The sequence below is a fragment of the Anomalospiza imberbis genome, chromosome 18, assembly GCF_031753505.1.
Source record: "Anomalospiza imberbis isolate Cuckoo-Finch-1a 21T00152 chromosome 18, ASM3175350v1, whole genome shotgun sequence".
Lineage (NCBI taxonomy): Eukaryota > Metazoa > Chordata > Aves > Passeriformes > Viduidae > Anomalospiza > Anomalospiza imberbis.
In genome coordinates, this window is record NC_089698.1 from 1094470 (window position 1) to 1119185 (window position 24716).

The 24716-nt window shown below is 47.1% G+C and overlaps 1 protein-coding gene across 4 annotated transcripts in view; it reads right to left on the reverse strand.

Moving 5' to 3' along the window:
- LOC137484491 (transmembrane protein 132C-like) overlaps positions 1-24716 on the reverse strand; it is a 184551-nt gene that overhangs the window by 19743 nt on the left and 140092 nt on the right. For 3 of the 4 annotated variants that reach the window (XM_068208338.1, XM_068208340.1, XM_068208341.1), the window contains exon 5: positions 752-895. In XM_068208338.1, coding sequence (XP_068064439.1) covers positions 752-895 — 144 coding nt within the window. Of the gene's footprint in view, positions 1-751; positions 896-11023; positions 11130-24716 lie in introns of those variants that run through there. The other variant, XM_068208342.1, reaches the window with a different exon arrangement.

A 24716-nucleotide genomic window follows, 5' to 3' on the forward strand; every position in this document is an offset into this window, starting at 1 on the left:
GAGATGGAAACAAAAGGGAATTTTGTGGGGAGCAAACTTGGGGTAAATGACTTCATTACCTGGAGCTGTAACTGGAAGATCAACCCCCAATATGCAAATGGACCAAACTTATCAAAGTGTGAAAACCTGTGGCCCATGGTCCATTCTGGGTGTAGCCCCTGGGGGGCTTCATCTGCCCTAAATGTACCTGAGGGCCCTTCAATAAATACAGCTGCTTTTTATTCCCTTCATTTTGCCTGGCCTCTGTTTTCAGGTTGCCCCAAAAGGCACCACCTGCACAACTGGGAATGCCCTGCAGGACTGGCTGCAGCAGGAGGAGCTGTGCTGCCCTGGCAGTGCCACCCAGCACACTCTCAGCAGGCTGGCAGCCCTGCACTGCAGCTGCTGGGCAATGCTCGTCCAGCCCAGCCAGGCAGCTGTGCAGGGGAGAGGCACAGCTGGAAAGGTGGTGGGGAACATCTGGAGGAGCAGGGCTCACAGCAGAGCTGATTTTGCACTGAATGGAATGCATGCACAGAGGACCTGAGGTGAAATTACCCAGGCACTTTAAAAGTGGGACAGGGATAAAAATGACACTCGGTGTGGTGGCTGTACAGCTGCATCTCACTCTTCCCAAAAACCCCTCTCCTTATGCTGTGGGAACAAGAGCAGGGTTTATTTGCAGGAGCTGATTTGGTGGATATTCCCAGGCTATTCTCCTTTTGCAGATGAAATGTGAAAAGCCAGAAGGCACTGGGTGGCAGGAACTTACTTTAATGACGTCCTCCCCGGAGGATTTGCACTCCACGGCCTCGGAGATGTCTGTCACAGCACTGTTCTCCTCGATGGACACCACCTTGATGGGCACTGCCACCGTCCTGCCCGTCAGGATGGCCGTGTTCAGGATCTCCGTGTCCTGCACCCAAAACAAAGCACAGCACTGCTCACAGCAGCTCTGGGTGGCCGAAGATCTCAGCTCATCCCCAGAGAGGTGCAACCTGCTGAAAGGCAATGAAAGCCCAGCCCTGTTTGATCTGCTGGATAAACACAGCAAAAGAGGCGACCCCGGATACCCCAGATGTGGGAAGAAATGATGGTGTCTGCTCCAGATCAGGAGGCTGAAGGATAGCTCTATTAAACTATACTATATCACATTAATATACTATTTAAAGAGATGCTGTACTGTTGTACACACTGACTGCTTACTCACCTCTCTAACTCACTCAAACCCGTGACTCTGCTGAGAGCCCGAGCCACAGCTGGGTCCCACTGGTCACTGACCCCAAACAACCTTCACCAGGATCCAGCCCAGCCACCACTGCAGGTGAACAATCTCCACACCACATTCCACATGGGGAGAACAAAGGAGCAGAGATAAAGATTGTTTTCTCTTCTTCTCTCTGTGCTTCTCCTGAGAGACAGAATCGTGTCCCTCTGTCCAGAGAATGGGAATGTCACAAACACTCAGTGCTGCACTCTGTGCAACAGCACCATTCTCCAATTTCAGGTCAGGCACACCCCACAGGTATCTCCTGCTTTTGAGATGTGTGGGGTTATTCCCAATATTCACCTTCCAACATGTGATTTCAGAGTTTTTACTAATGTAGACTTGGCTGGCAATGTTTGGGTAAGGATGAAAGCGCCTCCAGTGTAAAAATGAATCCAAGCCCATTGCAGAGACGGGGCCTCTCTGTGAACTTTGTGTCTGGAGCTGTTTCAAGATTATTTAATTTCCTCTGATATGGCCAATGAAGCAATGTAAGGGATCCAGAAGGAGTCAGTGATGCTGTTAACTGCAGGGGAAATAACAAGGAAATCTGAAGTCTGAACTGGGGTTGTGGCATATAAAAGCCTTTCAATGCACCATCGACCAGGCTAACACTTGGAACTCCTCAATTGTGTCAGCATCACTGTATTCCCAAGATTCCCATGCAGGAAAAACTTCAAAGTTTTCTCCAACTTTTCAGCTTTCAATATAAAGTGAATAAAATATTCAGCAAATTCCTCAGCACTGAAGTCATGAGGACTGCAGCCACTGATGTCAACAGCAGCAAAATGGGGCACTGACACAGTTGATACTGTTTTCAATTCAAGTTTAGTGAGTCTGAAATTTAGGTCATATTTTCTTTTCATCTGGCAACTTGTTATATCTCAGGTTCTCCTGCAGCTCTCTTACGAAATCCCATCAAACTTAAAAGGAAATGCTAAAAAGGAATGTTGACTGTTCTAGAAATGTAAGAACCCCAAATTATTCCTATTGCAGCACGAGAGATCCCCAGCACTGGGAAGGGACTGGTGCCCATCCAGCCACAGCTCTGAGCAGAGATGGAAACCTTTTGCCTTCCCCTCCCCTGAAAGCAGCCGTAACTCATGGGTATTACACAGATTAAGAAATACTGATGTATAAGCAATAAATATATCGCACACTATACTAAAAGCAATTTTCAGCTCTGCCACTTCCCTTCCTCAGGCTCTAAGTGCCCTGTGATAGTTAAAACAAACCAGAAAAAAAAAGACCAAGGAACAAAGCCTTGATTTTATTGTCTTTTTTGTTTAGAACTAAAATAGAGACGCATGTATCCTATATCCCTGGATATGGAATAGCCTCATGGCACAACTGCTGCCTCCTGTGTTTCCTTTATATTGCTGCAATAAAGCCAAAGGCAATTCAGGGAGAACCAGCCATTGTCTGCACCACAAAACCTGACAGAAAACTCTGAACAGCACAGGAAAGCATCCAAGACTCCTCCAAGGCTGAACTGAAACAGATCAAAATAAAGGGAGCTCAAGCAGATTCTGTCTGTCTGTCCATGAGCACCCTGAACGTGAGCCACAGCACCCAGATTTGCTTCCCTGCATTCTCCCACCCCCTGCAACACCCCGAATACCCCAGATGTGGGAAGAAATGATGGTGTCTGCTCCAGATCAGGACGCTGAAGGATAGATTATTAAACTATACTATATCACATTAATATACTATTTAAAGAGATGCTGTACTATTGTACACCCTGACTGCTTACTCACCTCTCTAACTCACTCAAACCCGTGACTCTGCTGAGAGCCCGAGCCACAGCTGGGTCCCACTGGTCACTGACCCCAAACAACCTTCACCAGGATCCAGCCCAGCCACCACTGCAGGTGAACAATCTCCACACCACATTCCACATGGGGAGAGCAAAGGGGCAGAGGGAAAGATTGTTTTCTCTGCTTCTCTCTGTGCTTCTCCTCCTGGACAGAATCGTGTCCCTCTGTCCAGAGAATGGGAATGTCACACATGTCAAGCGTCACCAGGACAACAATTGCTCTCCTGCAGCACAGGAAACCCAGCAGCCGGCAGAGGTGGGGGTTTCTGGGTCTCATTTTTAAATGCAATACACTGCCCTGACTGCAGGCTAATTTGGGAGTACACAAACAGCATTCCTAAGAAACTTTCAGAGAGACTAGAAATTCATTTAAAATGAAGGCGCTTTTCAAAATCACAATATCTTGGCCATTTTCACATTCTTTAATTTTTAAAATCCCCCAAGAACTAATCTACTTTCTGTGCAGGCAGCAAGTAGAGTTATAAAATGAAGTTTATTTTATGTGACAAAAAAATTGAAAGCATCTGACAGAAGTGTTTGGGCTTGTTCCCTGAGAAATTAAAAAATGAGGGGAGTAGAGTAAATTAAAAAAAACAGAAGATGCACTGTAAGTCAGCATCAATACCCAGGTCAGAAAGAAGTCTCTGTAAATGAATTGCAAACCCTATAAAGCCAGGACTGGCACTTCCACGGCTGAAACAGAGCTACACAGATAATCCTCATGGAAACAAGGGAGATGGCAGCTCTGACTTCGGAAGCCTCCAACTGTCTTGGCAGCACTGCCCAAATCCCAACAACATCTGACTCTGATACTGCAGAGGCTGAGTTGCCTTTCTTGCCTGAAGAACATCTACAAACTCCCAGTTCGGAAGGTTCTTTCCTGTTACCAGGGCATCCCTTTCAATGGATACAACATATGAAGGAAATAATTACTATTTAAATGCATTTAATTAACAAATAGGATAACTAAAGAGCAAATTTCCCTCAAATGATTTAGAGGAAAACTCTAGTGGTTAGGCTCAGGGAGGTATCAAAGGAGATAGCTGAAAGCAAATCATTGAATTTTGTGTGTAAGAAATTACTTTAAAATGTACTGACAGAATTTGATGCAAAACCACCACTGTCCAGGAGATCTCCAAGCTTTCCTCCTTGAGCTGCTGTTACAGCTCAGAGCACCATAAACCTCCACTCACACTCTGGCCTTGCCTGTGTCAGGGTTAATTTGGATAAAGCCTGCTAGCAGCAGCACTGGCCTCAGCATTTCCCTCCCCAGCTGCACCCACTGCGCTGCTCAGAGCAAACTGTGCAGGACTGCCTTTCAGAAAAATCACCTCTTCCTTAGAAAGGGGAAAGAACTCCCCTGAAGCAAGCGTGTTCTAGGCAGAGCTCAGAAGGCTGTGCTCACATCTGCCCATCCAGAGCTAGGTACCCCTCGGGCTGACTCTGCAGCAATCTCACATTTGATTCCATCCCTTTTCAGTCAGGGAACCTGCACTGATGGCAGTGGGAGCTCTGCACGGAGAGCAAGAATACAAAGTACTGCTTGGATTCAGCTGAAGAGCAAACCTTATGTTCATCCAGCCTCTCAATTGTAAGAAGGCAAGCATTCAGCCATGACTGATTCAGGAACTAATTCAACATTAAATTGTGGCAGAATGAGGAAGCAAAGTGACAGCTGTTTAATTAAACTCTAAATCCGATTAGATGGTGTTATCAAGAGAAATCCATGGGAGCCTGAGGTCATGAGAATGGTCCAGCGTGCAGGCTGGAAATGCTGCGAGTGGAGCCTCCCAGGATGGTGTTCATCGCGGCTCAGCATTCAGGTTTGTCCCTCACACAGCCACGCCACCTCACCAGTGCCAAACCTGTGGCACAGACCTGAAGGACTGACACAGAAATGCCATTTATGTTTTGATAGGGAAAGTTGCTTGGAAGAGCATGTGGGAAAGGGGCAGTTGGACACTGTCAACCTTAAAATGAACCCAGCCTCTGTCTCACAGAACAAGGACAGAGCCAGCAAGTCCTGCCGGCTGACAGGGCTGCAGTGCAGACAAAGCCCACCCAGCAGAGCTCCAGGAGCTGGGCTGTGCTTCCACGGAGGTTCCCCCGTCACCCTGAGGAACGCTGACTCCCTGGCAGCACAGCACGTTTGCAAGAGGAGCTGGAGATGTGGGAGATCTGAACTGCCCATGCCAGCTGCAAACAGCCCGGGTAAGCCAGGAGGGGCACTGAGCTGTGCATCACAGCTCCAGAGCAGCCACAGAGCTGCCCTGCACTGCGGGCAGCTGTGGGGCTGATGTGTGAGCCTGGCAACACAGTGGCTGTGGGTTCAGTTATTAATGCTGCTGAGATCACAGCTGACTAACAAAAGAACACTGGTAGGCAGCAGGCTCTGCTTATCTCCATAATCCCACGATTAACAGTAAATTATACATTGTGCTTTCTGCCAGCTGGGTGCTCTGACACTCCACGTCCACAGGACTGGGTACAGGAGGGGAAGGAAGCTGACATCCTGCTTCTGAAATTCTCAGCACACCCCACAGAAGAACAGGGCTGTTCCTACAGACCAAGGGGGTTGAGGCAGTCACCCTCTGGCACGAGTGGGGAAGGGCAGATTTTGTGGGTTGGATTTTGGGCTGCTCTTTCCCTTGATTCCAATACTATTGGCCCATCACATCTCAATCCTGCTCTTCATTTATCACTTCATAACAGGAGGGCTTTTATTTCGTGAGTATTATCAGCTGCAGAAGAAACAGGGATCTGCTGTCCAGAGTGAAACCCAAAGGGGACAGCCTGCTTCCTTAACAGCATCCCTCAGTCTCCAAACGTGGATGCAGGTGGAATCCAGGTCACTCCATGACTCTAAGGTCCACACTGCCACGGAAAATGTTAGCTAGGGAACAAATTAACTGTGGAGAAAAACCAGGCCATTCCAAATCTACATAAGAAACAGACTTAGTGAATAGAAGTTGCCATTTCTGCAGTCTGTTTCTGACGAGGACAGGAGAACAAAGGAGCTCGGAGTTTCCTTTGGATGCTAATTGCAGCCGGCACAGCCAGCACTGTGAGGTATCTCCTCCTGCTCAAGCTCTGTTAAATACAACAACACACAGGGCACAGGAATCCAGGGCAGCACCTGCCCCCAAGAACAAGCACAGCCCAAACATCTCCCCTGGCCACAGCCAGAGCTGGGGGCTGGCACTCTGCTGTCCTGCCATGCACAACACCTGCCTGAGGAGCCTCAGATGGCTCTGGGTCTGCAGGAGCCCTGCACAGGAGCAGCAGGGGATGTGGGACCGGGGCTCTGGGTCTGCAGGAGCCCTGCACAGGGGCAGCAGGGGATGAGGGACCGGGGCTCTGGGTCTGCAGGAGCCCTGCACAGGGGCAGGAGGAGATGTGGGACCAGGGCTCTGGGTCTGCAGGAGCCCTGCACAGGGGCAAGAGGAGATGTGGAACCGGGGCTCTGGGTCTGCAGGAGCCCTGCACAGGGGCAAGAGGAGATGTGGAACCGGGGCTCTGGGTCTGCAGGAGCCCTGCACAGGGGCAGCAGGGGATGTGGCACCGGGGCTCTGGGTCTGCAGGAGCCCTGCACAGGGGCAGGATGAGGGACCGGGGCTCTGGGTCTGCAGGAGCCCTGCACAGGGGCAGGAGGAGATGTGGGACCAGGGCTCTGGGTCTGCAGGAGCCCTGCACAGGGGCAGGAGGGGATGAGGGACCGGGGCTCTGGGTCTGCAGGAGCCCTGCACAGGAGCAGCAGGAGATGAGGGACCGGGGCTCTGGGTCTGCAGGAGCCCTGCACAGGGGCAAGAGGAGATGTGGGACCAGGGCTCTGGGTCTGCAGGAGCCCTGCAAAGGGGCAGGATGAGATGTGGGACCGGGGCTCTGGGTCTGCAGGAGCCCTGCACAGGGGCAGGAGGGGATGAGGGACCGGGGCTCTGGGTCTGGGCAGCAGGAGATGTGGGACCGGGGCTCTGGGTCTGGGCAGCAGGGGATGTGGCACCGGGGCTCTGGGTCTGCAGGAGCCCTGCACAGGGGCAGGAGGTGGGACTGGGGACACAAGGGAGGGATTCAGACTCCCTCAAGTGGGATCTTTCCCACTTGCCAGCAAAGTGGCTCTGACAGCTCGAGCCCACCAGTGCTCAGGCTGGGCTGGAGCCCCTCAGCAGCTTCTCCTGGGGCTGGACCACTGCCAGGAACACAGTGGCAGCTTCCTGGGGCCAGCAGGAGAGAAAGCAAAGCTGGGATGGGAATTTTCTGGGCCCAGCACAATCTTCCCTGTAGCTTTTGTGGACAGTGTAATTTATGATCAAGATCTAAGTGTCTCTTCAGAATGGGAACTCAGTGTTCTGCAAATGCAGTGCCCTTTTAATCAAGGATCTCGTCTCTGTTTAGTCTCCACATTAAGATAAATCTTAATTACTGGCCCCCTGCATTAGCAACAAACCGTTCAGTTTTCTTCCCTGCTTGCACAGTTTTCAAATTCCCTGCCAGTGGAATTTTTGAGGCCTGATAAATTACAGTCTGCAGACAGAAAAGGGGGATGTAGAATATATTAACAGACATGGATGCAGAGGAATATCTTTGGATCCTTGGATGACTAATCCCCACTCTCCTTGCAGGGAATCCATCCTGTTAGCATCCAGACGTGCAGAAGGGAGCATCACCCATGATTACTTTGATTTAGCAGATGCAGACTGGGTTGCTAAATGCAATTCTATCATCTGTCAAAAGTGAGCATCCCTTACAAAGGAAGAAGGGACTGGGGCACCTCATTGCTTGGTTGTGTCTGCAGTTGGTGCTGTGAAAGGCTGGCATTGCCCAGGTCTGTGTGTGGGCACCCAGGCCACGCTGCCCCAGGGTCAGGGACAGAGCTCTGGGCTCTACCCACATTATTGTGACAGCAGGAGTTTTGTAACTGTGAATAAAAAAGTGAAATTGTATCAGCATTCCATGTGAAAAGGCCAAAAATGCTGTTCTGGCCAGCAGAAAACGAGCAATGGGCACACCCTGGGTTATGAGCAGGAGGAACTGTTGGAATCCTGAATGCTGAGAATTTTAAACTTTCTGTGCTTAAAGACACAGACCCACAAGAAAACACTACATTTAACCTGAAGTCGTGGAACAAGCTTTTAAAATTGATTAACAGCACTAGGATTACGAGTATGTAGTTAGTTAAAAATCTGCAATATCACCAAGTAGAAAAAGTTTAAAATTTTAAAATATAAAAAAAAAAAATAAAACAAAATAGAAGTTTTAGGGTGAATGCAAGTTGTTCTTCTTTCTTCTTCTTCACAGGTTCGAGTGATGTTTTGTGATTAAACAAAAAAGTTCACGTTGTGGACTTCAGTTATTGAGTTAGAAGGGAAAATAATCTAGGTGTCCTTTCTTAATTAGACAGTTTAATTTTAAAAGATCTTACAACAAGAGTTAGTTAGCCATTTTGTACCTTGCTAACAAAAGACTACAAAACTCACAGTAGTGAGACTGTAACATAAATAAGAAACCATAAACACCTGAGTCCAACCATAAAATACCGTCCCAAGTGCCTTCAATCCCAGCCTCAAAAAACCAACAAGGAACCTCCCCAAAGGGACAAATCCTGAGAGTCTGCTTTAAGCTGAGGGCTGATGAATGCCCCTCCTGCAGAGCTCGTGGGAAAGGAATTCTCCTGGCAGACAGGGCAGCTTTCTGTGACTGCTGAGGGGGATAACCTGCCCTTCTCCTCACTCCCAGCTTTGCAACCAGGGGCAATGAAGAACCCTTAGCAGCCAGCAGGTCCAGAGAGGCAGAACCACAGAACCACCATGGCAATGAAGAACCCTTAGCAGCCAGCAGGTCCAGAGAGGCAGAACCACAGAACCACCATGGCAATGAAGAACCCTTAGCAGCCAGCAGGTCCAGAGAGGCAGAACCACAGAACCACCATGGCAATGAAGAACCCTTAGCAGCCAGCAGGTCCAGAGAGGCAGAACCACAGAACCACCATGGCAATGAAGAACCCTTAGCAGCCAGCAGGTCCAGAGAGGCAGAACCACAGAACCACCATGGCAATGAAGAACCCTTAGCAGCCAGCAGGTCCAGAGAGGCAGAACCACAGAACCACCATGGCAATGAAGAACCCTTAGCAGCCAGCAGGTCCAGAGAGGCAGAACCACAGAACCACCATGGCAATGAAGCTCCTGTCACTTCTTCCACTCCTGAACAACTGAGAATCAAATTCAGATTTCTTTTAACAAATTGGTTTCAGAAGTAAACATTTACTTCACTGTATTTGTTGTACTAACTTTATCATATGCAGTTCATAAAACCAATGCAAAACATAATTTTGGAGCTGTATGAGTTTGCCACAGGCACCGAGACTAACCAGGAAATCTTATTTCCTCTCCCTTGTGAAATAAGGATCTAAGCACTTGCATTAATATTTCTACCACTCAAGCTCCACTGCCTGAATGTGAATTCATCCTTTCTCTAAAAGCAGCCCCATCCTGGCTCCACGTGCTGGCTGAGCAGAGACTGTGCTGAGACTTCCCACACCAGGAGCACCCAGACCAAGGGACCCCCAGCACACCTGGGGGACAAATATTGCAAAGGCAGGTGAGCCCGGTGGGAGGAAATGCTGATGTGTGACTCCAGCTCAGAGGCTGAATGATTTCTTTATTATAACTATGCTATAATACATTAATATACCATTTACAGGAGATACTAAACTACAAACCTGCTTGTTCTAACTCCCATATCTAACTCCTCCCAACTCGTGCCCCTCTCTGAGAGTGCAGCCACAGGTGGGTTGGGTTTGGTTTCCTTGCTGAATAAAAGACTTAAAAAGTATTGAAGTGTTCTAGCTTTCTTTGGTTTTTTTTCCAAATATATTTGGGGAAATACACAGCCCCCAAGTTAAATCAAAACAAAACAAAGAAATTGATTACTCCTATTTATGAACTATAGACCTCCAAGTACCACTATAGCTAAGTGGGTCTTGATTCCATCCCTTATGGATTTTTATAATATATATATTATATATTTTACATATTATATGTTAAATATATATATAATATTTATAATATATTTTTATATATATTTAAATATATATTTATTATATATATTTTTTTTTTATATATACATATATATATATATAAAACCCCCTCTGTTTTATCTTAAAACCTGCAGAAAGGTGATGGGAGAAGTGAATTAATAAGGAGATGGAATAAAATCAATGCTTTTATGTTAGACTGTGTCTCCCTTCAGCATCTTTAAAGCTGTAAATGGTTGCAGTTTGTTTTTTGTGAGTGTTTATCATTATCTGTGTGTCTCGCCTCTGGCTGGGGCCCCTCTGCCTTGCTGGAGCTGTGGCACCAAATCCCATGATGAACAGCTCAAATATTAAATTATATTAAACAAATAAATAAAATTAAAAATGGAAAACCCAAATATTACACCAAAGCTGTCTCTGCTTTCTGTTGACTGAGCAGCCACGTCAGGATTCAGTGGCCAGTCTGTATTTGCAAAGAAAGATGGCATTTCCTGCTGTGTGGAGGAAGAGTCTGGAACTGAAAATGACTTCAAAGGAAACAGTTCTGGAACCTATTCAAACTTAACAAAAAACTTTAAGGACAACTGCAGGAGATGGGAAACAGAACCCCACATTCCATCTTTCTGTAACCACTTAAAATATAGAATAAGGACATAAAAGTGCCTGGCGGGAAGCAGAAGCCTACATTTTAGTTCTTCAAGCATATACATAAACAAACAAACAAAAACAAACAAACAAAAAAAAAAAAAAAAACCAGATTTTTTTAGAAGATGCTTATTTGTAACACAGGAAACTACCTGATCCTCTTTCTGCCAGTTCAGTCCTCACTTTCAATATTTAGCTAAATTGGCTTAGAAATGAAAGTACTTACATAGGAAACATTATCTAGAGAGAAAAAATTGTAGTTATGGCTTGAAATGTGAGTGATTACCTGATACACTCCAACTCCAGCACCATAACTGGCTCTTTTTAGCACAGAAAATGGAAACAGATGAAAATGCATGAAGTGACAGGTTAAAAGCCCTTATGCTGAGACCAACACACTTGAGAGCCATTGCTGCTGCTTCAGAGCACTGCTGCTTATGGATCTAAGCACACCTGCAGTACACTTCCACTTGATAAATACAAGCAATAAATTGTCCTGGTTCTCTTGAAAACTTCTGGTTTTATGCATTGATGCAGTGCATAAATTATACACATTTCATCTCTGGCAGACACAGAAACACCTACAATATGCAGCCATACACAGAATTTTTATTTAATGGGCACCCTTAGACAAGTGCCTGGAAATCAGAGTGGAGAGAAACACATCAAGAGCATTAACCTGAGGGTGGTGAGGGTGATCTGACCCCTGTCACTGAGGTGAAGGAATTTTAAAATGCTTTATGGACTTCAAGGATTAAGTCCCAAGGACAATGTCTTGTTTTAAGTAATTGGGGTACTGCATGAGACAGGGATGTTTTTTATGGCCGCTGTGGAGGTTGTGAACTTGTTTTATTTGGGTAGATTAATATGCCATGGATTATTAATGAGTTGCTTTCTCCTTCTAATAGACAGCATTCATGTCCTACAAGTTCCTGCAGCTCCTCAGTTCTTGGCCTGCACTTGGCTGAAGTCTGTGGATGTCAGAGCCCTATTCAAACCACAGTGGAAGTGAAGCAGGCACCTTCTGCTTCAGTATTTCACTTTAATTTAGTCTGGTTTGAGATCAGCAAGAGGAACTTTCTACTTGCTCTTTTCTTATATTGGCTGTACATTTTTAATTTTTGATAAGCAAAATCTGTAACAAAGACACCACAAACTCTTTTGCAACTGCTATGAAAAAGTGGTCATAAAAATGCAGAAAATGGTCATTATTATTTCCTATCCTTGCACCTAGATTGTTTTCCCTTTTCAAATAGTTTATTGATTTCACTGACTTCACAGCAGCTCTACATAAGCAAAGCACACAGAGGGCAGGAACAAGATTATTGCATTAATGAGAGCAGATACTGTACAGACATCAGAAACTCACTGCGGTTAAAAAGATGAGAGAGTGACACAGGAAAATTAAATTACTGATCAGACACATGTCTGATAGACTGGTGGGCCTTATAGAAACTAAACCTGGCATACATCTAGAAGGAGGAAAATTCAATATATACAGTATGTATAATCACAGATGCGATTATTTCCCCCTCCCTCCAGCAGAAACGTGTTTTACCTTCAGGGGCTGCTTGTCCAGATCCTGCTGGAGGCTCCTGGCCAGAGAAGCATCCTTGAAAGAGGCTGCTCTGATCATTGTGTAAGTCAGGGATACGACGGACAAAGGGATCAAAGCCATTTGTTTAAAGCACCATTTGCTTTGTCAGTGTAACCTGGAGCAGTGACCATTAACTTTATCTGAGCATCTCACAGCGACTTCCACCAGCGCTGAAAGAGGCTTGAAAAAAGATCAGTGTGCTTGAGAGCTTGGCCTTTTTGTCCTACTCTATCGGATGGCCTAACAAAAGACATCACCTCTAGCCACAAACCGGGCTTCACTTCTGGAATTAGATTTTTACTCTTCAGGGCTAGACCTGCCCTGCCACTACTGAAGCAGGGGAGACCAGCATCCATGTTTAAGCAGGGAATTCTCCTTCACACAGAACTGCTGCCCTCTTCTTTTGAAAGTTTTAAAGTTCTTTCAAAAGTTTTCTATGCCTTCTGATATTTACGTATTTCTACTGGAGTTTCTCACACACTGTGCATGTGTAAAATAATAAATTACGTGCAAAATATATAAATAAAATAGAATAAAATATTATGTGTGCATTATATAAATAATGTGTAAAATAATAATTGTTTTACATTCTTCTTTGTGAGATGAGAGAATTGATAAACTGTTAATTTAACCAGTGCAGTTAGAGAAGTAGCAATTTCACCCTCCAATCCACTATCACTTTTAAAATTCTATATATTACAAAGTCAGAAATAAAACTCACTTCCTTTTACTCTTTTAATCTCAGTATAAATGCGTGAGTTATTTCCTATCATAATACAACACAGAGCCAGCAGTACAGAGTGATCCTGTTGACAGTAAAAGGGTTTTAAAATCATGGGGATTTGGGGAGTTAGAAGGAAAGTTAGGCCCTGGGAAAATACTCCAGGCCTTGTGCTTGCTAGAGCTGCACCTGTGCAACCAGTATATGATAAATGATATAATTGTTGGATGCGATGATTGTTTAGTAGTTAAATATAATTACTGTTTAATCATAAGAATAATCATGAGAAACTGTGGTCAGGGGCTTGAGAGAGATTAATGCTTGAATAGGATCAATGTATACAGCAGAACAATACAAGTTTAATAATTAATATGTAAGTTCTATAACGATAGAATATAAAATACGTTCAGCTCAAAAGCCATGTGGGAGTCCGATTTGGGGCTGTACCCCAGATTCCCAGAGCTCTGCAATGAAAGCTCCTGTACAGATTCATATTCCCTGATTGTGAGCGTTCCTGAACACTGCCAGCCAAACCCTGGCACTGCAGCACAGGAAATACACGCCCATTGTAAAGGCAGGTGAGCCCGGTGGGAGGAAATGCTGATGTGTGACTCCAGCTCAGAGGCTGAATGATTTCTTTATTATAACTATGCTATAATACATTAATATACCATTTACAGGAGATACTAAACTACAAACCTACTTGTTCTAGCTCCCATATCTAACTCCTCACAACTCGTGCCCCTCTCTGAGAGCCCAGCCACAGGTGGGTTGGATTGGCCATCAGCTCAAACAATCCTCACCAGAACCCAACCAGGCAATCACCCCAGGTAAACAATTCTCCAAACACATTCCACATGGGAAAAACAGGGAGCAGAAATAGAAATTGTTTTCTCTTTCTTCTCTCTGTGCTGCTCTGTGAAAAATCCTGAAAGAAAGAAGAATGTTCCTGCAACACATGCCCGCTGTAAAGATGAGCCAGAGACCCAGGAGAGGCAGAGACTGACTGCAGACAGACTTGTGGCTCCCACCCCGCCAGACAACTCCTATTTTTGCCTATCCGAGCTCCCAGGGCTTAATGAGTAGCCCATAATTTGGATGAGGTAAGAGCAGCGAGGAGGAATTACTGAGTCTGGAATGACTTATTTATTACCACAGCAAGCTGACTCCTGGAGCTTCCAGGCATCCTTAAAACATATGCCTCAGGATACCTGTGCCAGCTGGCAGCTCCCCTCTCAGCCTTGCTTTTCAACGCTTCCAATTGACATTTTGTCCCAGCTCCAGCAGCCAGACCAGAGAGAGGCTCCTCTGCTGGCTCAACCGAGCAGCAAGCTGTGTAAAACTGCCCCCAAAAAAGGCACGGAGGAGCCTGGACAAAGTGATTGCTCAGGATGCCCAGGTCTGAGACGGATGGCTTTGGTTTCTGCTGCTGACATCATCTGTGCAGCAGGAGGCTCCTGCCTTCTGTCAGCTCCCCAAAATGAGAGCTCAAGAGCACAGAGAGGTTACAGCAAGCCTGGACCTCAGCCAGCCGTGTGCTGCTTCAGAACACAAAAGGAAGAGAATTCACCCTTAAATCACACAAAGGTGATTTCTGCCCGCACGCTTTTCCCCCCAGGCTACATCCTGGTAAAGTCTGGTTTATGCAAATGAAAATAAAAGTGTTATGCCAGGGTAAAAAATGTCCACATTAAAGAAGGGGAAGAGATGAAGTGGTTCTCCCTGGCACGGTACACCGAGGGGGGAGCTCAGTAATGAACCTCAAGGCTTGAAGTGCAAGCAGCAGTTTGGGGGTAGAAGGTGTAAATAAATGTGCAATTCTGCAGAGCCATCCTGCATGTGAGCACATTATGGGGTGCAGTAACACTCTGCCGTGCCTTTCAATACTGAATTTACAGGCTAATGTTTCCCTCTGTCATCTTCTCCAACTTCCCAGTGAACTTGAATTATTTTTACACTTATTTAGTTTAAGCAAAATACTCATTCCACAGCCTCCAAAGGACACAGAGCTCTGTTCCTACAGGACCTTGGGGAGCAGAGTACAACACAGTCACTCCTCTGGCACTGACACTCAGCATTCAACAGTCACCTACTGCAATTAATAAAACTGCACTGTCGCTATTTTTCACTAATAGAGGATTTCCAAAAGCAAATTACAGCCATAAATTACATCATTACAGCCTGTATTATTGTTCTGTGGGGTAACAAATCTTGCAGAAAGACAATCAGCTCTGCCAGAGGAAAAAAAATACAGAGGACAAATCAGATGACTGGGACCTGATTAAAATTAATGTCAGTGGTACTTTTTTTCCATTTGCCTGCTGAAATTCCCTCCTTCGCCAGCGTGCTGGTGGTCGTGCCATGGTGCTAATTAAATATTAGGCATGATTTGTTTCTGAGGGGGAAACCCATCTTGATCAGTCCTGTGTTTGTGTGGATTCCCTTTGCAGTTTACCTGGGGTCTAAACACACCCCACAGCAATGGGGCCATGGAGTGACAGGGCTGGGCTGGGAATTCCCTCAGCACAGGGCATCACACGGAGAGCTGGGGCATTAAGGCCTGGTTTTAAGTGGGTTTTTTGGTGGTCCAAGCTTTGGTGAGGTTCTGGGATTATGGGTGAATCAAATCCCATCCCCACTGCTGCTCCCCTTCAGCAGCTGCTGCAGAGAAGAGAGAGCCAGAAGCACCGTGCCAGCTTTGTCCTCTGCACTGTGCTGAGCCCTGTCCTGCTTTCTGTGGTTTATCTCCCTCAAGCAGAACTACTGAGTTTGAAGTACAGATTCCGAGTGAATTCCATGACAAACACCCTCAGTGAGGAGCACCTGTCTGGATAATGAACTGCAAACTGAGAGCAGGGCAAGGCAAACATGCATTGAGAGCAAATTGAAGGTGAAAAGTTCCTGGGTTTTTAAGGTTTGGGGGCAGTTCATTAAAACACTGAGTCTTATAAAAGTCATGGTGATTTTTTAACCCCATGCTCCCTCATTATATCCCATTAGAGTAAAGCATTTTCTGTTGTCCTCCTCGTTTCACTGTCCAAGCTGTAACACCTCAGGACCTCATCAATTAGAGTTCAGCCTAAACAATTCACAGTTCTGCTAAGCAAATATTTCACCTGCTGGGGAAGAGTGAGGCATCCCCCAGAAATATCAGAACCCTCTTTACAGATCAAAATCGTCATTAGAAGCTGCCAATGAAGAGAAATCCATTCTGGTTTTCTGCATGGGTCACAGCTATTCCACCTCAGCTCGGGCTGGCTGAGAAACTGCTCTGTCTGCAAACACACCTGGCCTGCCCTGGCAGCCCCTGCTCAGCTGCCACCTCCTGGAAGGAACAGCATGAGGAGGTGCAGACCATTTACCCTCCAGGGAAAACCACAGATGTTTGCTGTCTGGAGTTAGTTTGGACAGTGGATGTGTATTTACCAGTTAAGCCAAGAATATCACCTAGCTAAAGCTAATGAGAAAACTCGAGTTGAGGGAGAACTGGTGCATTAATTCCAGAGGAGAAGGCAAAATCCAGCAATGGAGATAGCTGAGTGCAATTCCCTTTCCCAAACAAAGCCACGCAAAGTTCTCCCAGCTCCTCTTCCTCCTCGCCAGCCCTGGCAGCAGCAGCTCTGTGCTGCAGGAGTCCAGCCAGGCAAGCACCTGCCTGCAGAGCTGGCCACGGCTGAGCTCTGCTCACAGCCTGAACTGCTCAACACACGCTGCAGACACCAATTAGAACTCCTCTGCCTTTCAATTCCAGTTCACGCTGCAAACTTCTGCAAGCATCAGCCTCTGGAGCTGCTCTGCTCCTGCTGGGCAGTGCCTGTCTGCCCTCCTCCATGTGCTCTGGCTGCCAGGGCAGCACACAGGGCAGGGCACAGTCCTCAGCAGCTGCAGCTTCATCAAAACCCAGCCCTGGAGGGTCCACGAGGGACCACGAGGGACCACAGCTCACTCTGTGCTGGCTCTGCTGGCACGTGTGGCAGCTGGGAAACTGCCTCTGTGGTTATGTTCAACACCCCAATTTCCATCAGCTGTCACTTCAAATATTCACTGCTGTTTAAGATGTCTTCTTCTGATGGGGCACTGCCACAAAGCTGAACCAACACTTAGAACAATCCCCAAAATACACCACAAGAGCAACACAGCCTCCAGATTTCACACCTTACACCATGCAGTGCCATGAACTGACACAAGTGTCCCTCTGCCAGCTGTGCTGTCCCTCCTGTCCCTTTCAGGCAGCTCAGTTTCACTGAACCTTGACCCAGCCCCCTGACTTTGATCAGCTTGGCTCACACACAGAATTCTCTAGAGGTTTCTGGCACTCCTCTTCCAGGGGAGCATTTTGGTATCAGCACATCCAGCAGCCAATCATTTACTTTGTGTCTCACTGCACATTCTTTTTGCTCCGCAATTTCTTGTTTGGTTAGCAGGATTTGCCTCCTGTCGAGACTAAGAAGCATCTATTAAGCCTCATATTGACGTTTCTCAGAGACCTCTGAAAATCTGGAAGTTAGCTGGCCCCACCTCTCCTCAGCATCTTAAAAGTCCCAAAGTAATCCATCCCACAGCATTGTCAGGCTGGGGGATGCTGCAAGAGGAAATTGCACATACTCATAGAAAATGACACACAGCTTGATCCAATGGAAATATTCATTCCAGCCAGCTGGGATAGCCTTATTGATCCATTCTCATTTCCTGCAAAAGGCAGGACTGAATGTGACTGCACAAAGTAGGAATGCAGTAAATGTAGGAAAACAGAAGCTGGAGGCAAAGTGCAAGGGTTGTAGACATGATCTCTGGGACTTAAAAAGGCAGTGTCAAATCGAGTCACTTTGGATTCTTTATGCTGTCTGCATCTTCTGACCAATTTGAGATCAATGAACAAGTTTGTCCATGTTTTGCTTTTGTTTCCTGATGGGCAGGCAGCAAAAAAAAAGCCAACTCTGCCCAGACAAGGTGAATCAACAAGCACTGCAGGTCCCAGGCACTGTGACACGGGGCTTTACAGGCAGGTACAGAGCCTCTGGGTTCAGCTGATACAAACTGGGAGCAGAGGCACACTCAGTGCAATTACATCCCCCCTGAGCCTGAAGGGAGCAATGCTGCTCTCCTTCAGAGCACTGCAGCTGCACTGGTGGGACTGGGAGGCACAGGAGGATCTCCGTGCCTCCCCTCACACCAGGAGACTGGGACTCTGCTCTACACCAGCTCTGAACTCTAAAAACTCCTGACTTCATGGTTCTGCTCAGGGCTGCAGAGCTGATAGAAGCTGTCCCAGTCAGCACTATTAATAGAATAGCTCCATTTTGCATAAAATGAATTTCCCAGCCTCACAGTATTTATTTCATGCGATTCATAACTGAATTGTCTGAGACAATACCTGTCAGCTGAAAAGTCTGACATGTGGATGATCTGTTTGTTCGTTTGTTTCTTTGTGATAAGCAAGTCAGGAAATGGATTTTTCCTTCTGGAAAGTTCCTCCATGCCTGCTGCCTCCACTTCACTCGACTGAAAAAGGAACCAGAGTGAGAATTCTGCACTTGTGTGCCCTTGAACTAGATAGAGCTTTATGGTGTGAACTCACAGACTGTGCAGGGATGAAAACTCTATTTATTCAGGTCCATATTTTAAAATGGTATTGCAGGGACTTCATTACAATGAAATACCTTAAGAAATCCCTACCTTAGGAACAGCAGACATAAATGTGTATATAAAACAACAGTGCTTTGGGAGCTAAGTTTTTGATCACCTCTGTTTTAATGGAAAGCCAGTTAACAAGCACACATCAAACTGTCAAAAAGTGGTTTTGGCTGAGTCACAGCTCTGCAGTGGGTCCATGCCCTGCTCCTGCAGCAGGAGCACCAACACTGAGTTCAGAATGTGAAGAAACACAAACCAAGCACTTCCCAATGAACAGCTCAGCACTGAGCACAAAGCACGTGAGGAATTGCACTGCCTAATGAGCAGCTGAGAGTCTCAGCTACACACTGATGCTGGCACTGCCAGGTTGCTCTGTGCACAAACTGGAGCCCTGGACTAAGCAGCAGCTCACAGGGGAAAGACTCTGTCTGTATCAGTGGGTGCATCAGCTCCCATCAGTGGAAGAATCAGCTCCCATCAGCAGAGGAGTCAGTTCATGGCAGCAGAAAGGCAGGACAGGCAAGGACAGATTACGACATCCTTTATGAGACCCACTGCTACGGCTGAGGAGGGCACACAACTCCTGGGCACGTGAAACAGCAGCAAGAAACTTCCAGAAAGGCCCGAGCCTGCTCCAGGTTTGCTTTGCTGGTGAGCGGGTGCCAGTGGATCACAGAGGCTGAGGAGTGAAACCCAAAAGATCCACTGAAAATCAGGGTTATTTTAAAGAGGAAATATGCATGGATGAGCAAGCTGCATGGCTTCCCATGGGGACAAGTGGCCTTTGAAGTAAATCTGGAGTAGAACTCTCAGAATAGACTCCTGTCACTGAGTTTATGCTTCAGCATTTAATGCCTGTATTTCATGCAAGTCACACTTGTAGATCAACTTCAGAGGGAGTGCAAACTGCTGGGGAAGGACTGCAGCTCCAGGTCCACATACAGATGGTCTTGCATAAATATTAAATCAGTGATCCCCCATCTTCCCCCCATGAAGGAGCTTTCCTTTAATATTAGCACTGAACAACGCACTCATACACAGGTTTTGTACCTTGTTCCATCCCAAAGCAGAACTTGGTCATGTTAAAAATATGCATTACCCACCTAGAGCATGAAAAGAAATCTCTGGCTGAGCTTCCCAGAAGGTGGCCTTGTGCTGGACACAAACACACAGAGCTCTCCCGTGGGACTCCTGTGTGCACACACCACAGATGGAAGTCTGGGGTATTTTAACAGGGTCGAGAGGCAGAATCTACACACTTGGCTACATTTGCTCATGACGGGATGGAAATCTGAGAAAAATTTGTGGAAAGTAAGCGAGACAACCTTGTAGACCCTAACTGGCTAGTTCTGAGGTTACCTGTGATTAATTGAGGAGGTTCTCAAAAGCAGCTTAGCAGATCATTATTTAAGGCCCTACGAAAGCACTTTCCTAATTGATCCTGCAGCAAGTAACATGAAATAAAAACCAGCCAGAATAGGGCACAATCCAGCCAGTGGGTTCTTCCTGTCCACAGACAGTGGCATATATTTCCTATGCCTTAAGAAATTATTTTATCTTCTTATTCAACTGTCCTACTTGATGAATTTCATGAGCCCCACTTCCTGTAGCTGTGCTATCTCACAGCAGCTGTGATTTAAGTGAGTCCAGGGATCAGAAGGGGGGAGTGTGTGCCTGAGAGAGCATTTTTTCATTTTTTCCCATCTCTACCCAAAGGTCTATTAAATGACATTACCTCTTTACAGATCTTGCCTCAGTAATTACTGCTATTCAGTGCTGGAAATACAACACTGTGAATTTAATCTCACACTTTGAGTGAGACACACAGACCTTCATACAGCCTGCACGCAGGGTACACTGAGTGGATGCTTTCACCAGGTGCCATACTCAGGAATTCGGAAAGGAGAGGATATGTGTGACTAGAAGCTGGTTTGGTGCACAGTACTTAGCTGATATTCTGTTATGGGAGAGTTACAAAGCAACAAACCAGTTAAATCTGTATTTTTCTAACTTTTCTGTCTCATTTTTTCTCTCCAACTACCTTGAAGGGTGACACGTCCTCCAAAATTACTCAGACTGATTAACTTCTGAGCTTGGAAAAAATAGAGTTCCCTCAAATTTACATGTAATTCTTTTCTGGCAAAAAATGATTACAGTCACTGTCAGTCCAAGCAGTTTTGATGTCTCTTGCTCCTATTCTTTCCCTGTAGCACATCCCTGCGTGGTGTTCCTTACCTGTACACACTGTTTAGGCACATGGAACACGGGTTCTGCTAAAACCCTCTCTTTTGACTTCATGAGGAATTTCCATCCATTTTTCAGCAGCTTTACCCTACCACTTGCTCCACTGATCCAAGCCCTACAAGGCTATTTTAAAATTTCAGGTTCAGCTCTTGCTGACAATGTCAATTCTTTAATCTCTTTCAGAACGCCATAGCAACAGTTGCACTAATCTTTTGAAGACCACTTGGTTTTCATCTTCCTACTCTTTTTGTAATGTAATCAGGCACAGGGCAATAAAAGATACATGATCTTTCTTGCTTCATAAGTTTGGAATGGCTCACACGAGACAAGCTTCAGTCCACGGGTCAGAGCAGCCTTTATCCTTATGTTACACCCAAACCAGGGAAAAGTTTGCTGAAAGACTTTCCAGGGTGTCCCTCAGACCAGGGGCAGAGACCCGAGCAGCCCCCACACCCTGGGGCACTGCAGTGTCTTTGGGCAGCGCCTTTTCCTGGTCACTTTTAAAACTGTGCAGTGACAGCTTTGACTTTGGATGTTAGCAGCTCTACCCTGGAACGCTCCACGCCTGAATCAACAAAGTGTCCCTTCCCCTCCAGAGGATTATAAACCCCACTTGCTGCTCCCCACTGAGATCTGAGTTCTGTCTGTGCACAAGCACGTGCTGCTGCTGCGCTGGGCAGTGCAGATGGAGACTCTGATCTGGCTTCTCAGCAGAGCCAGGGTCACCCTCTGTGCTTCCAGTGGGACTCTTGTTTCTGAGCGGGACTGCCAGGTAATCAGCTCAGCTGGAGATTCATGCCGGGATGAAGGAAGCACCCTGGCTGCGTGTGCAGCGTTAGCTAACAGAGAAGAGAGATCTCCCTTTATCTACCAACACCCTGCTAGTAAAGCCAGTTGTGCTCCGGTGCTCCATCCAGCTGCACTCTGTTAACACAGTGTATTTTGGCTCTGGCTAAGTGTTATCACAAGGTACAGCGATGAGATGAACACGAGAAAGCTTTGTGAAGAGAAAGGTTTAATGATTTCATTGTTTGAACCCGCAGTGCCTACTGGCAATCTGCTGGGAATAAAGGATCTCGCCTTACATGATTTATACAACACTAAACTCATCCTCTTAGACCTCCAGTTCTTACAGGAACCCTCGCAGGCAGATGAATTTTAATGCAGAATAGACACAGGTCTGCAAGAACCCTGTATGCAAGTGCGAAGGCATCCTGCCCTAACAGGAGACACCAGAATCTCCATTCCCTCAGACATGGAACACAGAGAAGAAGCTGATTAATTCTTTCATGAAAAGAGCAAGAAGACATGAAGTCTGCCAGCAGACACATGTCTGTTGTTTGGTAGTGGAAGGCATCTATCTCAAAATAAAATCTGACCACAAAAATTCTTCTTCATGCACGTTCTCCAATAAATATTCCCTGTTCAAGCTGACAGGTAATGAGGACAATTATTTCCCCCTCAGATCTGGATTCCAGTGCAGGCTTTCTGCTGACTTAACAAACTGTGGATCAGGAAATTGCTGGGCATGACCTCATTTGATATGAGCAGCAGTTTCACTCTTCAAAGGGGAAGAATTTATTGAAGACTGGGACTTCCAGGAAATAATACTCATCTAATTATCTGCTGAACACTTTTCAAAGAAAAGGCTGCCAGAATTTTGCCACCAAGATGATGTACTGGAGGGGCAAAATTCACAAGAAGCATAGAGCTATGTCTAACTCTTCTTCCAAATCCCGACCAACAGAAAATAAAATGCCTGCCTAAAAACAGCACAGCTGAAATGCTGGAGAATCCAGTGAAATTCCTTGTTTTCCTAAAACACTGAGCAGAGAGAGCAGATTTTAACCCAAACATTTACCCACAGGAAAGTTTACACTTTATGATTCTTAAATGTATTATTGAGACTATTATTGTCTTCTACTTTTGACTTCAACCCAAAAGTTCTCACACTATTAGGTCATCAAGCACAAGAATCAGTATCAGCCTCAGCCTACTAAGGACCAAGAACCTGGCCTTCAGCAGAAGGTCCTTGAGACCCTCTGGAGTTGCAACTTCAAGGCAATCAGAAGCAGGAAGGAAAATCTACTGGGCTTTGTGGGAAAAGCCAGGAAATTCAGGGTTTAAACCTGAGGAGACAGTTGAAGAGGCAGCATCCCTTTCCTCGGAGCATCCCTTCCTTCTGAGCATCCCTTCCTTCTGAGCATGCCTTCCCTCTCAGCATCACTTCTTTCTAAGTATCCCTTCCTTCTGAGCATCCCCTTCTCTGACCATCCCTTCCCTCTGAGCATCCCTTCCCTCTGAGCATCCCTTCCCTCTGAGCATCCTTCTGAGCACCCCTCTGCCTTGGGGTCAAGTGTGGGACACTCCCAGCTGTGTGCTGTGCAGTGAGGATGGTTCCTCTCCTGTGGGGAGGACACTCCCAGCTGTGTGCTGTGCAGTGGGGATGGTTCCTCTCCTGTGGGGAGGACACTCCCAGCTGTGTGCTGTGCAGTGAGGATGGTTCCTCTCCTGTGGGGAGGACACTCCCAGCTGTGTGCTGTGCAGTGGGGATGGTTCCTCTCCTGTGGGGAGGACACTCCCAGCTGTGTGCTGTGCAGTGGGGATGGTTCCTGTGGGGAGGACACTCCCAGCTGTGTGCTGTGCAGTGGGGATGGTTCCTGTGGGGAGGACACTCCCAGCTGTGTGCTGTGCAGTGAGGATGGTTCCTGTCCTGTGGGGAGGACACTCCCAGCTGTGTGCTGTGCAGTGAGGATGGTTCCTGTCCTGTGTGCTGTGCAGTGAGGATGGTTCCTGTCCTGTGGGGAGGACACTCCCAGCTGTGTGCTGTGCAGTGGGGATGGTTCCTGTCCTGTGGGGAGGACACTCCCAGCTGTGTGCTGTGCAGTGAGGATGGTTCCTCTCCTGTGGGGAGGACACTCCCAGCTGTGTGCTGTGCAGTGGGGATGGTTCCTGTCCTGTGTGCTGTGCAGTGGGGATGGTTCCTGTCCTGTGTGCTGTGCAGTGGGGATGGTTCCTGTCCTGTGTGCTGTGCAGTGAGGATGGTTCCTGTGGGGAGGACACTCCCAGCTGTGTGCTGTGCAGTGAGGATGGTTCCTCTCCTGTGGGGAGGACACTCCCAGCTGTGTGCTGTGCAGTGAGGATGGTTCCTCTCCTGTGTGCTGTGCAGTGAGGATGGTTCCTCTCCTGTGTGCTGTGCAGTGAGGATGGTTCCTTTCCTGTGTGCTGTGCAGTGGGGATGGTTCCTCTCCTGTGGGGAGGACACTCCCAGCTGTGTGCTGTGCAGTGAGGATGGTTCCTCTCCTGTGGGGAGGACACTCCCAGCTGTGTGCTGTGCAGTGGGGATGGTTCCTCTCCTGTGGGGAGGACACTCCCAGCTGTGTGCTGTGCAGTGGGGATGGTTCCTGTGGGGAGGACACTCCCAGCTGTGTGCTGTGCAGTGGGGATGGTTCCTGTGGGGAGGACACTCCCAGCTGTGTGCTGTGCAGTGAGGATGGTTCCTGTCCTGTGGGGAGGACACTCCCAGCTGTGTGCTGTGCAGTGAGGATGGTTCCTGTCCTGTGTGCTGTGCAGTGAGGATGGTTCCTGTCCTGTGGGGAGGACACTCCCAGCTGTGTGCTGTGCAGTGGGGATGGTTCCTGTCCTGTGGGGAGGACACTCCCAGCTGTGTGCTGTGCAGTGAGGATGGTTCCTCTCCTGTGGGGAGGACACTCCCAGCTGTGTGCTGTGCAGTGGGGATGGTTCCTGTCCTGTGTGCTGTGCAGTGGGGATGGTTCCTGTCCT